This window comes from Armigeres subalbatus, chromosome 3, assembly GCF_024139115.2.
Source record: "Armigeres subalbatus isolate Guangzhou_Male chromosome 3, GZ_Asu_2, whole genome shotgun sequence".
Taxonomy (NCBI): Eukaryota; Metazoa; Arthropoda; class Insecta; order Diptera; family Culicidae; genus Armigeres; species Armigeres subalbatus.
The window spans coordinates 112,954,556-112,970,252 of NC_085141.1; the positions used below are offsets into that span (position 1 = coordinate 112,954,556).

The 15,697-nt window shown below is 43.8% G+C and overlaps 1 protein-coding gene across 1 annotated transcript in view; it reads right to left on the reverse strand.

Moving 5' to 3' along the window:
- Nucleotides 1-4,834: 4,834 nt before the first annotated feature.
- The window catches only part of LOC134225622 (glucose dehydrogenase [FAD, quinone]), a 184,552-nt gene continuing 173,689 nt past the window's right edge, over nucleotides 4,835-15,697 (reverse strand). The window contains exons 5-6 of the mRNA XM_062705834.1: nucleotides 5,772-7,066; nucleotides 4,835-5,707 (exon numbers count right to left, since the gene is read on the reverse strand). Of these exons, the coding sequence (XP_062561818.1) occupies nucleotides 5,456-5,707; nucleotides 5,772-7,066 (1,547 nt within the window). The 3' untranslated portion in view covers nucleotides 4,835-5,455. The remainder of the gene's footprint in view (nucleotides 5,708-5,771; nucleotides 7,067-15,697) is intronic.

Genomic DNA, 15,697 nt, shown 5'->3' on the forward strand with positions numbered 1-15,697 from the left:
TCCTGCTGTGTTAATAAGATTTATGCTGATTTATGCTTTGTGCAGGAGAAAATATTTACGTGATAAATGTGTGTTGCAACGTGCTATCGCTTAGCACGCCAGTTCGATCAGAAGAATTTTCCCGAAGTTTGAAAGAATTTTATAGTGCGTGTTGGTGCGATTAAGTGACTGACACTCTTGATCGTCGAGAGTTTCACAAAGTGTAAGAGTGGAAATTTTCTGTTTTGTCTAGCGGAGTGCATATCACGTGCACGTCAATTCGTTTAAAAGGATCGTTTATCAGCGGCAGCAGTATGGCAGCATGGTCGTAGAACCGTTGGAATTCTGGGACATCGGCGGCATGATACAGCTAATTGGCGTAAAGTTGTCGTAAGTTATTCTTTATAATATTATGATCTTAATATATGCAATATTTGGTTTATGATCTTTATTTTGATTATAGGGTGATTCTACACAATATAGGTATTACACAAGCATGCAAATGCATGCTTTGCTTGCTATGGTGTGTGTATGGCGAATCAATAACTTTTTATCGGTGGTCTAGTTACTGCTGCTTTTCTTTTACAAGCAGGAGATCGTGGGTTCGATCCCAGGCTCGTTCCTATTAAAGTGGCACGGACTATATCCACTTCCTTGGTGAATCCTCGACCTATGCTTCAGTTTATCTACCCTACCCAATTAACAAAACTTCCTTTCCGTGGTAATTGTGGAGATGCAGAGGTATTCTCGGTCTCTAGTAGCTACAATAAATCCACACTAACATTCTTCTCATTTTCCAACTGACTGCAAGGACTTGACCGCAGCTCCATTATTGATCTCAATTTGTTATCTGCTGAAACGTGTACTTTGAGAATAGGTGGTAAATCCTAACCTCTATTCACTTGGATCGTAGTGCAACCATTTACATGTACAGTTAAGTTAAGCTAAAACAAAATTAATAAACCGCCTTGCGGTAATGGTACTTTCTCGTGTAATAAATACACCATGTAATAAATGCATAAAGTGTTATAAATTAGAGAGATCCAAGTAGCACTTCATGGGAATATATTCCATTTTTTCATCAATCCACTTTTTTCTGGAGGTATGTTGTTTGGGCGACTATCTGACGCATATTTTTCGTTGCGACTAAAAATAAGCGAAGCAGTAGATTTTTTTTATGAGCGGTGATACGACTATAATTTGATGTCTTTATACTATATTCCCACTACCGCCTTGAATAACATGTTATTTAGATTATCAACAATAGAAAGCTCATCAAGATAGCCGAATAACATAAGAAGGCTTTAGTGCGAAACCAGTATTAAATGTATTTATTGAGAACTAAGATCTAACTGTCAATCGTTTAGTTGATTGTAGCGCCGCACTATAGCTAGCTAGCACTTTAATGAAGAAATTAAAAATAATAATAGGGGAAAAGACAGCTTTGGCAGGTTTTGTACTATTATTGTCAGGGTGGTTTTTGTCGACTAAATTTTATGAAATTTGGCCACAATTTCTTTGATATGCAAAGGATGTTTAGGCCAAATTTGAGCATAATAAAAAACCCCCCTGACAATAATAGCACAAAACCTGCCAAAGCCGTCATTCCCCCTAATAGATGGATTTAAGTTCGAGCTTGATGGCTTTCTCCAGAACACATGAAAACGTTGTATTCTAATAATACTCCAACTTTCCCGGCAAAATGTTCAATCTTCATAAATATAAACACAGCTGATCTCAATACAAATCGATTCATGAGAAGTACATCCGTTTGGGAGTTATATTGCCTCAAAGGAATCATTTTTATATATTTAGAATAGAAAAGCAGCTTGTAAGAGCTTATATCGATGTGCTTCAGTAAAGGTGTGGGCCAAAGTCCTCTAAGTCTGTATTAGTCGAAAAATAATGTAAACATTCACTTGAAATATAAGACGAGTTTTGTACAATCTCATTGAATTCCACCACTTAATTGTATCTTGACAGATACGTATTTCGACCTCAACAGTAAGGCCGTCTTCAGTGTCTCGTACTTGACTCAACTTAAGTGGTGGAATTCAATGGGATTGTGCAAACTCGTTTTATGAGAAGTGAAGACATTCCACTAAAAAGCTCAAAATTATTTTCTTAACAAAATGTAAACATTGCCACCCACAATAGTGGGCGGGCGTATTGAAACGTCACGTCTGTTATAAAAATTGTACTGAGTATACCAGACGTCACATTCGGTCGCCTTTGGCCATCGTCGGCAACCCAGCTAAGAGTTTCTCCCGCAAAAAAAAAAGAATTTTCGTTGAACAAATACTACTTTAGGGTGCCCACACAAAAGATATTTTAGTTACTTAGATAAAGATTGTCGCTTCGGTTCCCTTTGTTCTGCTGTCCGGAACATGTTGGGTACCAAGCTGTCAAATCGTATGGATTTTCCTTCTTTGACATTTGGCTCCCATACGCGAGGAGAAGTGGATGAACGCTGTCATCAGAGGAAAAGTAGAATCACTGAAATTTAACACGGCAAGGTATAGCCAATGGAATTGAAAATAATTTTAAAAATTACAAACAGAGATTTAAAAGTAGTATCATCTCCGGAATCATTTCAAGAAAAAACTTCATTGTCATTAACAATCAAATTAATATATGTATTATGTAGATAATAAAAATTCTAACCTCATGCTATAAATTTATTTTAAATAAATTTTATTTTGAAATTTTGAAAATTATTTTGAAAGCTGCATTCCATACCTCGCTGTGAAATTTTTTTCATGATTCTACTTTTTCTTTTGATGACAGAATTCATTCTTCTCTTAGCGTATATCCTCGCCAGCAAAAGATGTTCCGGACAGCGACGACAGCGACAATCTTTATCTGGTAACTAAAATATCTTTTGCCCACACCTGTAGTCAAGCACATCAAGATCGTACTATAAACTTTGCATCGCGTGAGTTGCAACATCGATTTTGCGTGTACTCGCTCTCTCTAGCTAGACCATGGTAGCTCACTACCCGACGCAATTAACACGAATGAGGGTGAAGAGCGCAAAACCAACGCTCACCGACTTTCTGACTTTTCAGACAAGAGAGGCTTCATTTTATAACAGTAATAACTTTCAAGTTAACCGTGACCGAGTGGATAGCGTACACGCATCAATCTGGCGGTTTTGTTGATGCTCTTGGTTCGAATCCAAGAGAGAGCCATGGGAGGGGGGAAGGGGGTGGGGCATTTAAAACCGATTGGTTTACTATTTTTGTACACACAGTTGATAGTAACTATCATACTGAGACCTATGTAGGCGAATCTGAGTTTCAATTAGCTAAAATAGACCAAAACAAATTTTTGCTTTAGTAGAAAGCTTCTTAGTTGTCGACTAAGCGTGACTAATCAGGACGGCAGGGCTGTATGATCCGAGTATCCCAAAATTAAATATGTTTTCAGGGGATGTTGGAATGCGATTTTAGGTGAGCAATAAGAAACTTTCGATGCAGAATCAAGACCCATATTAGAGAAGGCAGTGCAAAACTGTACTCGCGGATGCACAACATGTTGGCTTTGGGGGAGTTGATAGTAACTAACAGCGCTCAACTGCGACACATGAGGGCGCCGGTAGTGCGAAGTCGTACTCGCGGATGCACAACATGTTGGCTTTGGGGGAGTTGATAGTATCTAACAGCGCTCAACTGCGACACATGAGGGCGCCGGTAGTGCGAAGCCGTACTCGCGGATGCACAACATGTTGGCTTTGGGGGAGTTGATAGTATCTAACAGCGCTCAACTGCGACACATGAGGGCGCCGGTAGTGCGCAGCCGTACTCGCGGATGCACAACATGTTGGCTTTGGGGAGTTGATAGTAACTAACAGCGCTCAACTGCGACACATGAGGGCGCCGGTAGTGCGAAGCCGTACTCGCGGATGCACAACATGTTGGCTTTGGGGGAGTTGATAGTATCTAACAGCGCTCAACTGCGACACATGAGGGCGCCGGTAGTGCGAAGTCGTACTCGCGGATGCACAACATGTTGGCTTTGGGGGAGTTGATAGTATCTAACAGCGCTCAACTGCGACACATGAGGGCGCCGGTAGTGCGAAGCCGTACTCGCGGATGCACAACATGTTGGCTTTGGGGGAGTTGATAGTATCTAACAGCGCTCAACTGCGACACATGAGGGCGCCGGTAGTGCGAAGCCGTACTCGCGGATGCACAACATGTTGGCTTTGGGGGAGTTGATAGTAACTAACAGCGCTCAACTGCGACACATGAGGGCGCCGGTAGTGCGAAGTCGTACCGTAAAACCGATTGGTTTACTATTTTTGTACACACAGTTGATAGTAACTATCATACTGAGACCTATGTAGGCGAATCTGAGTTTCAATTAGCTAAAATAGACCAAAACAAATTTTTGCTTTAGTAGAAAGCTTCTTAGTTGTCGACTAAGCGTGACTAATCAGGACGGCAGGGCTGAAATCCACATTTCCTGCTTGGAACGGAACGGCTGCACCAAAAATGCCATTCCCGCCGAAGTTGCCCATTTCATCGGAAATACGCGCTACTCCGGAAGTATGCTAACTAGCCAAATGAATATTATGAATTACTTGAACTTCCCCTGAGTGTTGTTTATGTTTCGAGTGGTGTATTCTAGTTGTTTTATAAGAATTTTCGCAGTTTTTCTCATATGTATGTTTCCTCTGAAAATTCGTACGTATATTATCATAACAAACGGCACAAAGACTTAAGTATAGTGACGCTATGTATTTGATTGTTCTCAAAGTCTATGCGTTACTATTAAACTATTTTCTCCGAAACGAAATGTTTGCGGAACATGACTAATATTGTCTAATAAGTGCTATTAATGTCGACTCAGATGTGATATGATGTTCAACTAAAACACATGTTTTATTTATATTTGTAAAGATAAAATTATTATAATTTACATGAAAATGAATTCCTACGTGATTCGATACACTGGATTAATGAATTTTATACTCGATGCTAATGATGATTGAATCCTGTATTTTCGAAAGTGAATAAAAGTTTCGCACAATGGTATTGACAATAATACCTTGAATTGTGTTGAACAAGAACATTTGTATTCAATAATAATTACTGGACTGATGTAACCATTTTAATATTTTTTAAACATTAGGCAATGTGATGTAACTGAATTCTTTTTCTCAACCAAGGAGAAATCGAACCAATCCCCTATAGCTATATCTTATGGGTGATGATTTATAACTTAAAGCATCGTTCTCGAACTTTCCTCTTCTTATGCACATTGCAGAGACAATGCTCTGTATCCGGTAGGCGCATTTATTTTTGCCCCTACATAGCACCAAGAGGTAGAGAACGCTCAGTTCGTTGAACATATTTTAGCAACTGGGAAAGCTTTCTGCAAAACCACCGAACTGTCATGTCAGCAAACGTTGTCAATTTTGAGTCCTAAATGCTATCTCCGCGCTCTGCCGTCGGTTGCTTCTGCGAGTTCATTAACGAGCTCCCCACGCCCTACGGATCAGATGGGCTCCCTTTTCGGCAATCATGATAACCGGAGCATTGGTATTGCCGGACGTAACCTTTGGCATCACCGAAGCATCGACCACCCGCAGATTCCGTACGCCATGCACGCGCAGTTCGTGATCGACGACAGACATCGGATCCCGAAGGGGTCCCATCTTGCACGATCCGGCCTGGTGGTTCTCAGCACCGGTATTCTGTCGAACGGCGCACTCCCAGTATTCCTAAAAAATACGAGTAAATTAAGGTTTCGAACGAAAATTTGTTAACAGTTCACTGACTACGCACCTGTGATCCGAAGTCGAAGCTTTGACATGCCTTGATCGTTGTCCTATCCAGTTGCATTCCATACGCTTGTAAAGCATCGGTATCGGCCAGCCGAATCGCAAACTTGATACCCTCGACCAGAACCTTGACGTCCTGTTCTTCTTTCAGATAGTTGACGACAATCTTTGGATGGTCCAGAGGATTGCTCGTCTTGAGTTCGATGTATCCGCGACTCTTCGGGTGCAAAACGGCTGGGAAGATTTGAATCGAACGAGAATCGTTACTTAAGAGTTCACCCACTTGACCGGTCTTGGCACAGTCGGCAAGGAAACCACCGAAGTAGAACTGCAGATCCGGGTCATCGGGCCGTTCGGCGTACTTGGTACTGATTTTGGCCGTAACGGCACTGACACCTGTTCCGGACATGAGCCCATCCCTGAACAGTAGATATTCCATGGCGGTAGCCCAGTTGAGAGGGGCCGTGTTGGAGTCATTGATGTAGAAGTTGATGAAATAAGCCACGTGATTGTGTAGGTTTTGCCCAACTCCGGGTAGGTCGTGGATTGGCCGAACTCCGACCTGCTCAAGATGAGCCTTAGGTCCGATGCCGCTAAGTAAAAGGACTTGCGGTGAGTTCACAGCCCCTCCACTGACAATGACTTCTTTCTTCACGAGAATCTTACGCATGTGACCGTCTTCATCGATGATTTCGACACCATGAGCTGTTTTCGAGGTTGGATGAACCAAAACTTTCGTAACGGTAGTGTTCAGCAGAATGTGCAGGTTGGGTCGGTTGACAGCTGGCCGTAGGAAAGCTCGAGATGCGCTGTAACGGATTCCATTTTTGCTCGTGGTTTGGGCAATCATGAATCCAGTAGAGTTGGCACCATTCAAGTCCTGTACGGTATACCCCAGCTCTTCGCCTCCCTTCAGAACAGCATGCGAGAATGGTGGGTTGTAGGGGAACTTGGACACTGGAAGCATTCCTCCGGTGGTGTGGAACTTGTTGTCGACTTCAGACATCTGCTGGTTGTCTTCCGATTTCATGAAGTACGGCAGGACATCCTTCCACCTCCATCCGGGGTTGCCCAAAGCTTCCCAGTCATCGTAATCGACCTGGTTACCACGAATGTACATCATACCGTTCATGACCGATGTTCCACCGAGGACCTTTCCGCGGGGCCAGTAGCAACGCTGTTCTGGCGAACCAAGACAACCATACTGCTCCGGTTCGGTGTTGAACTTCCAATCGATATCGCTGCCGATGTAGTTGAGGAACATGGATGGGATCTGTGCACCCGTAGGTTCGTCAGGACCTGGAATGGAAGAAAGGAAAAAAAATGATTAATGATGGAACGAAAGTTAATTCATTCTTTTTCTCCATATCATGGTTGGAAATCCAACGCATCCACTCGACAATTAAACGACCAGTAAAGTTAATAATGCGTGAAATTATCTTTTTTTCTGTGGGAATCTTTCAATAAGAATCTTTTTTTCTGTGAGAATCTTTCGATAAGAATTTAAATGGAAGCGGAGAGTATGATCACGGCGGGGCATAGTGTATCCACTGTACTTGCCGCACAAGCAGGGCCGGATTTAACGGGGGGGGCGTGGCCCCGGCCCCCCGCAAATATTATGTATCTAAACTAACCGTTTTTTGTACATTTTGGGGCCCCCACAAGCTGTCGGCCCCGGGCCCCCTTCCGTTTAAATCTGGCCCTGCGCACAAGATAAATACTCATGCAATGGCGGGCATAGAAAAGCTTTTAATTCAATAACTGAGGAAATGCTATTAGAATAGTTGACAGGCCAAGTTCCAGTTGAGATGTAGAGTCAATGAAGAAAAAGAAGAAGATGCTGCTGAAAAACTACAAGAGACAGTCTCATGATTGGCTGTACGAACTATGGACGTGAAATACTATTAGGTTTGAGTGATTTTGAGGTCAAATCTATTAGAACACCCAACTAGTTCGACATACAAATGATTGAAATTTAAATGTTGTTAAATAGGTTTTGATACCTAGCCGTAACTTAAAGACCGACTACCATAATATTCTTTGTTTTCAGTTAATTCAACCCAACAAACCGATAAAAGATCACTTCCGTTTCGTATCCAATTAAAACCCTCCGGTCCCTCCGTTTCCGAACATACACCAAGGTTGAAGAGAACGAACCGACCAATGCCGATGCGTGCGTGTCCGTACATGATTGTTTCGCCGATGCGTGATTGTTTCGTAAAATGTCATCATAAAATAGTTCGGGAATCCCCATAAAGAATAATTTCAATATCCAAAACTAAGCTAAAATTTTGCAATTAATAAGAAAATATGTTCCGATAAACAATAACATTTCTGATAATTTCTCATGAACGTATGACAAATGATCCATAAAAAAAATATATTTTGATCCAAAAACATTGAATTTGCGCATTTTTTGTTGTTTGCGTTTTGATGAACCATAATTTAAGTAATCTTCTTCTTCTTCTTATTGGCATTACATCCCCACACTGGGACAGAGCAGCTTAGTGTTCATTAAGCACTTCCAAAGTTATTAACTGCGAGGTTTCTAAGCCAAGTTACCATTTTTGCATTCGTATATCGTATATCAATCGAGACCATTTCCAATCCGAAAATTGCCTAGACCGGCACCGGGAATCGAACCCAGCCACCCTCAGCATGCTTTGTAGCCGCGCGTCTTACCGCACGACTAAGAAGGGCCAGGGCAGCAATATGGTTCATAATTTTGGTCATGGTGATATGATCCATAAATTTTACCATTATGATCTATAGATCTAAAAAAAATGTGGTTCAATTAATATAGTTTTATTTGCCTTTTTAAAACTAAACTTCGTAAAACAATCTCGCATCCTTCAAGATGCAAAAAATGGCTGCTCCATCATCTGCCAGTATCCCTTAGTAGATTTCGGGGGTGGTCGTACTTGGGACATCTGCAGATAAAGTGCTCTACGCTGTTTTCGGTTTCACAGAGATCTCCTCGACATAACCTGCTGTGCTTTTTGAGTAGCTGGATCATTCCAGGAGCTGATGGATCCTTTGACTTTCATCAATAAGAGTCCTCTGCTATTGATCCAAGTCCGAGCCCAGTCCTGGCCGACGACGCTCTTCGTCCATTTCTTAACGTTGGCCAGCGGGACGGAGCGGGTGTAAAGTAGTCCCTCGTATCTGACACTGGCCAGGGCATCGGCTTCGGTATTTCCTCTAATGCCGCAGCGGCCGGGGATCCAGGCGAAGGTGGTACCGGGGATCGTACCTGAAAGGATTCCCTGGAACTAGGGGTGTTTAAATAGGAGTCTTACTTTGAAGGGCGTAGATTACACTTGCGGAGTCCGCGAATGCTTATTTGCCGGATGGATGGCTGCGGCAAAAACGGCGGCTGCTTCGGCGGAAACAATATTGAGCTGAGAGAGTGTGTCGTTGAGGTTCGTCAAAAAGCGTCACCGCTAGGACCGACCCTTGGGAGACGCCAGTTTCTTCAGGGTACTCGTCCGATGCTGTACCCCCAATGAGCACTTGGAACGATCGTTGGGTGTGGAAGTTTTTTACGAAAGCAACCATGTTGTCTGTGATACCCCAGTCTTGTAATTTTATATAAACCAACGAGGTCCAGGTTTGGCTAAAGGCCTTGGCGATATCGAGTGACACAAGATCAATATGCTTGACTTGTTTCTGATACGCTTCTTGGAGCAAGCAACCATGCATCGTTCACACCGCGCAAAATCGGACGACTGCAGTGGGCCGTTCACGTAGCCAGAATGTCGGACAGTAACCCGGTGAAATTGGTTCTCGACAACGATCCGACGGGCACAAGAAGGCGAGGTGCGCAGCGGGCAAGGTGGATCGATCAGGTGGAAGATGACTTGCGGACCCTCCGTAGACTGCGTGATAGGGGACGTGTAGCCATGGACCGAGCCGAATGGAGAAAACTCTTATATACCGCACAGACCACTTCGGCCTTAGTCTGAATAAATGATAATAATTCTTGGAGCACGCTGTCCAGGTTGGAAAAGTATGTGCTGGTGTCATAGCATGGGCGAAAAACGTGTTGGCGGTAGCCAAAGCTTCGACCAGCTTCCCGTTTCTTCCTGAGTCGCTTATTGACCATCCTCTTGACGGTTTTGGACGCACCCGAGGACAGGGAGATTGGCCTCTACTTACATACATCGCGGCTAGCCACGCTGCTTTTCGGATGGGTACAACGATACTTTTCCTCCACTCGTCCGGGAACGTGCGGTTTTCCCAAATCTTGTTGACGAGCTTAAGAAAAAGGACTTTCGCGGCCGGAGGGAGCCGTTTTATCATGGGACACCTAAATCATCCGGTCTGGATGAGTTCCCGTCGCACTTGACAAGCGCATGGGCCAACTCGCCTGCTGAGGCTGGTTCAGCAGGCAGCCGGGGAGTCCGGGAAAATAAGGGTATTGCTGGGATGTAGACCTCGAGTAGAGGTGGGCTTCTGGAATTCAACTGTGTACTGGGAGACTGCTACCAGGAGGGTGAAATAGTCACCGAGAGCATTGGCAGCTTGTGCAGGGTTAGAATTTGGCCGTTTGTCCAGTTCGAGGTGGATGAGAGCTGCCCTCGATTTACCACTAATTGCATTCACCCGCCTCCAAAGTTTGACGGAGGTCTAGGACGGGTTGATGAAATCCTCCCGTAGAGTAGACGCGACGTGCGATGCGACGCGACGCGACTCACGTAACAGAATAACAATCATTATCAACAGGCTGTCAAATTGCACTGTCGCGTCGCGTCGCATCGCACGTCGCGTTTACTCTGGCTTCGCCCTAAGTGTTCGACGGCCGGGACGGCCACTGGATTAGGGGATAGCTGTTTGGGCGGGGACTAGAATCGTGCCGATGAACACGGTAAGCGACGAGGGAGGTTGGTCCACGCAGGAAGACAACATAGCGTGCTTGTACTCCTCCAAATCCGCTTCACTATATTTCCATCGGCACCTTTGGTGTCCACGGGAAGGACAGAGTTGGTAGAAATCTGCACCGGGCAGTGGTTACTACCGTACGGATCGGTGCCAGCTTTCAAAGAGAAGCGTGGCAGAATTGACCTGCGCTCAAAACTCTCGACTGTGTACAATACGCGTTGAAGCCGAGGTGGTTGAAGAATTCGTGTACTTGGGCTCACTGGTGACCTCCGATAAAGATATCAACAGACAAATTCGGAGATGCGTCATGGCAGGAAATCGTAAGTACGTGGTGATAACAACTGCGGAAGAACTTTGCGGAATTCGCTAAATGGAAAATTTTGAAAGATCCGCAATAAGTGACAAATTTAGTATCGGGAATTTGCACAGCCCACATGTTTTGCCTTTAGCTCTAAAGTGTCGCTTGTTTTATTTCCGTCCGAATCACCATATCTTATCAGGTTATGTGCCCAGTTAGCGCGAGCGGTGGAATTGTGTTTCAGTAATGGAAGCCGAATCGGAAGTCGTACGCGTTCCGTTGTTCGATTATTTGAACTTCGCCACTTGGAAAGTTTGGATTCAAGTTGTGCTCGAGGAGCACGAGCTGCTAGAATGTATTCAAAACGAAATCGCGGAAGTGGAAGAACTGAAAGTGAAACAAGAAGATACCGGCGCTACTCGCTAAGCTAAGGAAAAACTGGTGGAAAAGCGGCGGAAGGAGCGGCGATGTAAATCGGTTTTAATTTCTCGGATACGTGACAGCATGCTGGAGTACGTGCAGGATAAAGCGACTTCAAGGGCGATTTGGCTCGCTTTGCAGTATTGCGATCCGGCTTCACCTCAAGAAAAGTTGTTGATGTTTCGCCACGAGGGTGGCCGTCTCCAAGATCATTTTTGCCATTTGATCGAATAGTGCGTGAGTATCGGGCCACGTGAGCAGTAATAGAAGACTTCTGTCATTTGCTACTGACCTTGAAGCCAAAGCTCACGACAGTGGTCATTGTGCTCGAGACAATGCCGGAAGACAAATTGACGCTTGAATTTGTCAAATCTAAAACAATATTTGAAAAGGGCGTAACAGCCAAAATATATTCCTTCTGATTCTTCGTCTACATATATAGCTTTATATGTGGACGAATAATAATAAGAAATATTTTTTGGCCGTTACCCCTTTTTAAATGTTGGTTTAGAAGTGTAAAGGATCAGGTGTGGCAATGGTAACCACGAGACGTGAGTTAGCTGCTTTTTCTGGAAATGTGAAGAAGATTACGTGCTTTGTTTGTCATAAATTTGGGCATAAGGCAATTGACTGCCCAGAGAAGAAGGTGAAGAAAGAATACAAAGGCAAAAGTAGTGCGAATGTGACGGAAAAGAGTATTGATGGTAGTCAAAATGATGACGGCAGGCTACACTGGTATGATGATTCAGGTGCCACGTAGCACATGGCAAACAATCGAAACCTATTCGAAAAGTTAGTGCCGCTCAAGAAATTGACCCACATAGCAGTGGCGTTGAATGGAAAATACGTGACCGCGAAATATTCGGGGACAATAAAGGTGATTGCGACAATTGGAAACAAACGGCGTGAAACGGAAGATGTGTTGTATGCACCTGACCTTCGATGAAATCTTTTTTCGATTCGAAAAGTCGAAATGACCGACATGAAAGTAGTGTTTGAAAACGGTGGCGTAAAGATTGTTCAGGATTCGGAAGTGCTTGCCCGTGGTAAACGGCACGGTTTCCAGTACGAGATGGATTTTTATCCGAAGAACGTAAACCTGTGGAAAATTTTTAAAATGTCATGAACTATGGTATCAGCGATATAGCCATCTAAGCGAGAAAAATTTCGAGAAAATTATTGTGAAAAGTATGGTGAAAGGCTTGGATAAATGTACGTATAATGACAAATTCGAAACGATTTGTGAGCCTCGTGTTGATGCGAAGCAAACAAGGAAGCTTTTCGGTGTGCGTACGGAAAAATGCGCTTCGCGTGTTTTGGAAGTTGTACACAGTGGCGTAGATATGTGACACCTGACACCAGTTGGTCATGATGGAAGTCGGTATTACGTAAGCTTTATCGATGACTGGGGCCTTTTTACGATTGTACTCAAAAAATGAAGTTTTCGGACATTTCAAACGATACGAAGCAATGGCTTCTGCCAAGTTCGGTGTGCGACAACGGCGGTGAATATCGAAGTGTCGAATTCGATATGTTCTGCGAGCAAAATGGTGTCAAGATGTAGTGTACTATCCCATACACACCTGAACAAAATGGTGTTTCTGAGCGGATGAACCACACATTGGAAGAAAAGGCCAGTTCGACGCAGTTCAGCGCAGCAGTGGACAACATGTTTTGGTGTGAAGAAAAGATATTTTAGTTACTAGATAAAGATTGTCGCTTCGGTTCCCTTTGTTCTGCTGTCCGAAACATGTGTGGTACATACCTGTCAAATCGTATGGATTTTCCTTCTTTGACATTTAGCTCCCCTATCCTCGCCAGCAAAAGATGTTCCGGTCATTCCGTGCCGATAGTTCGAACGAGCCAGACGTGTGTGCTGTGTCTCATCGCGGGTGTTGTTCGGTAGTGCGAGTCTATTGTGTGGTGCCTACCTACGGATCCAAGGCGATCACTGTCGGCGAGCGAAGTAGCTGCTTCTGGCGACGCCAGTAAAGCAGGCTATTGTTTCTGCTGCTACCTACAGCAGCAGCACAGATAAGTGGCAGATTTTGTTTTATTGTTCTCCCTTTTGGAGCGGGACTGATTGAAATCAATTGAATTAGTTTTTTTTTTCTTATTATTTTTTTTTTTGATTTGCTAATAGTTTTAAGTTAGTATAAGACAGAATTGTCCTTCCACCTCTCGGGGTGAGAATGGAAGCAGAGACTATGGGAGGTGGTGAGCCACCAAAAGAGGTTCGCACACGGTTTTATCAGGCATCTTCACCTGGCCCTTGGGTTGTTTACTTTCGGCAGAAAGCGAAAAGCCTAGATTTTCTCGGCATCAAACGAGACTTGACGCGTCGTTTTACGAAGCTTGAATTCAATCAAATCAACAGAAACAAGCTACGCATCACCGCACCTACATACCAGGTGGCGAATGAAATTGCTGGCGACAGGGCGTACAACATTGAATATTTAGTTTATGTCCCCTCGCGGGAGGTCGAAATAGAAGGTGTGATCAACGCAGCGAGCTTAACTTGCAAGGATGTGCTTGCAGGGAAAGGTCGCTTAAAGAATGCCCTGCAATCTACCGTGGATATCCTGGACTGCAAGGAATTGCATTCAGCAACCACAGTAGATGGTAAAAAGGTATATGCTAAGTCAGGCTCGCTTCGGGTGACGTTCGCCGGTTCGATGCTCCCAAAATATGTAGATATCGAGAATATGTTGTTTCCGGTGCGTTTGTTTATACCAAGGGTATTTAATTGTACCAACTGCAAACAATTAGGTCACACTGCCGAGTTTTGTGAAAACAAACCACTTTGTGGTAAATGTTTCCAAAGACATCGGGAGGATACCTGCCAGCAACAAGCCACAAAATGTGCTTATTGTGGTTTGGATCCTGCCCATGGTTTGCAAGATTGCCCGGTGTACAAACGACGCACCCAAAAAGTGAAGCGCTCGTTGGTACAGCGCTCCAAGCAGTCTTATGCGGAAATGGTTAAAGCGCAAGACACATCCGCCACTGCCACCGCAAAGACTGCTTTTTCAGCTGCCGTTCAAGTAAGTGACTATTATGATTCCATCTCCATTGATGAATCGGACTCTGACGCAGCCGACATGGATGATTCTTCGAGGTACACGCGCCCGAAAAGAGGAAGCAAACCGTCTTCCCCGGGATCGCGCCGAAAGAAAACAAAAGTCATCCATAAAGGCTTGGCAAAATCTGAAGGTAATGGGGGATTATTTAAAATCCCGAAGCAATCAGTCTTCACTGCAGATCCCTGCTGCTCTAAGACATTCCCGCCATTGCCTAAAACCGATGTTCCTAAGAAACATCCGGCTAGGATTATCAATGAAAAGGAAAATGCTACTCGCACTACCGAAAAGAGAATCTCGTCCAAGCGAGGATTGATATCCTTTAAGGACCTCGTGGACCGCTTTTTGAATCTTTTCAATATTCCGGATTCATTGAGGCCAATCATTGACCTCTTTATTCCAACAGTAGAAAGTTATCTGAAGCAATTGACTGTTTCATGGCCCTTCTTGCAGAAATTGTATCTTTCGATGGATAATACGGCCATACAAGATACAATCACTGTGCTGCAGTGGAACTGTCATAGTCTAAAAATAAATTGGACGTGTTCAAGTTTTTGATTCGCAATTCCGATTGTGATGTATTTGCTCTCTGTGAAACATGGCTTTCTTCTGAAGATGAAATCAACTTCCACGATTTTAACATTATTCGCCAAGATCGGGATGATCATTATGGTGGCGTTCTTTTGGGGATCAAAAATGCTACTCCTTCTACAGAATTCCCATTCCGACTGTTCCCGGCTTAGAAATCGTCGCATGCCAAGTAAATGTGAAGAATAAAGATCTTTGCATAGCTTCAGTGTACATTCCTCCAAATGCCTCTATTAATCGTCGACATTTTTGGAGCGCAGTCTCCCTTCTATCATCTCCAGTATTGATATTGGGTGATATGAACGCACATGGTATTGGATGGGGCGAAACGTATGACGATTATAGAGCGCCTATTTTCTATGATTTGTGTGACGATTTCAATTTGAATATTTTGAACACTGGTGAAGTAACTCGAATAGGACCAAATGGTCAACAAAGCCGTATTGATCTGTCTTTATGTTCTAATTCACTATCGTTAGATTGCACGTGGAAGGTTATCCAAGATCCCCACGGTAGTGACCATATGCCGATAGCCACCACCATTAAAATTGGCTATCAAGAATCTGAGCCAGTTAATGTTCCTTTCGATCTCACGAAGAACATTGACTGGCAAAAATTTGCATCGGCGGTAAAATTGGTATTGAATCAACTGATATTCTTCCG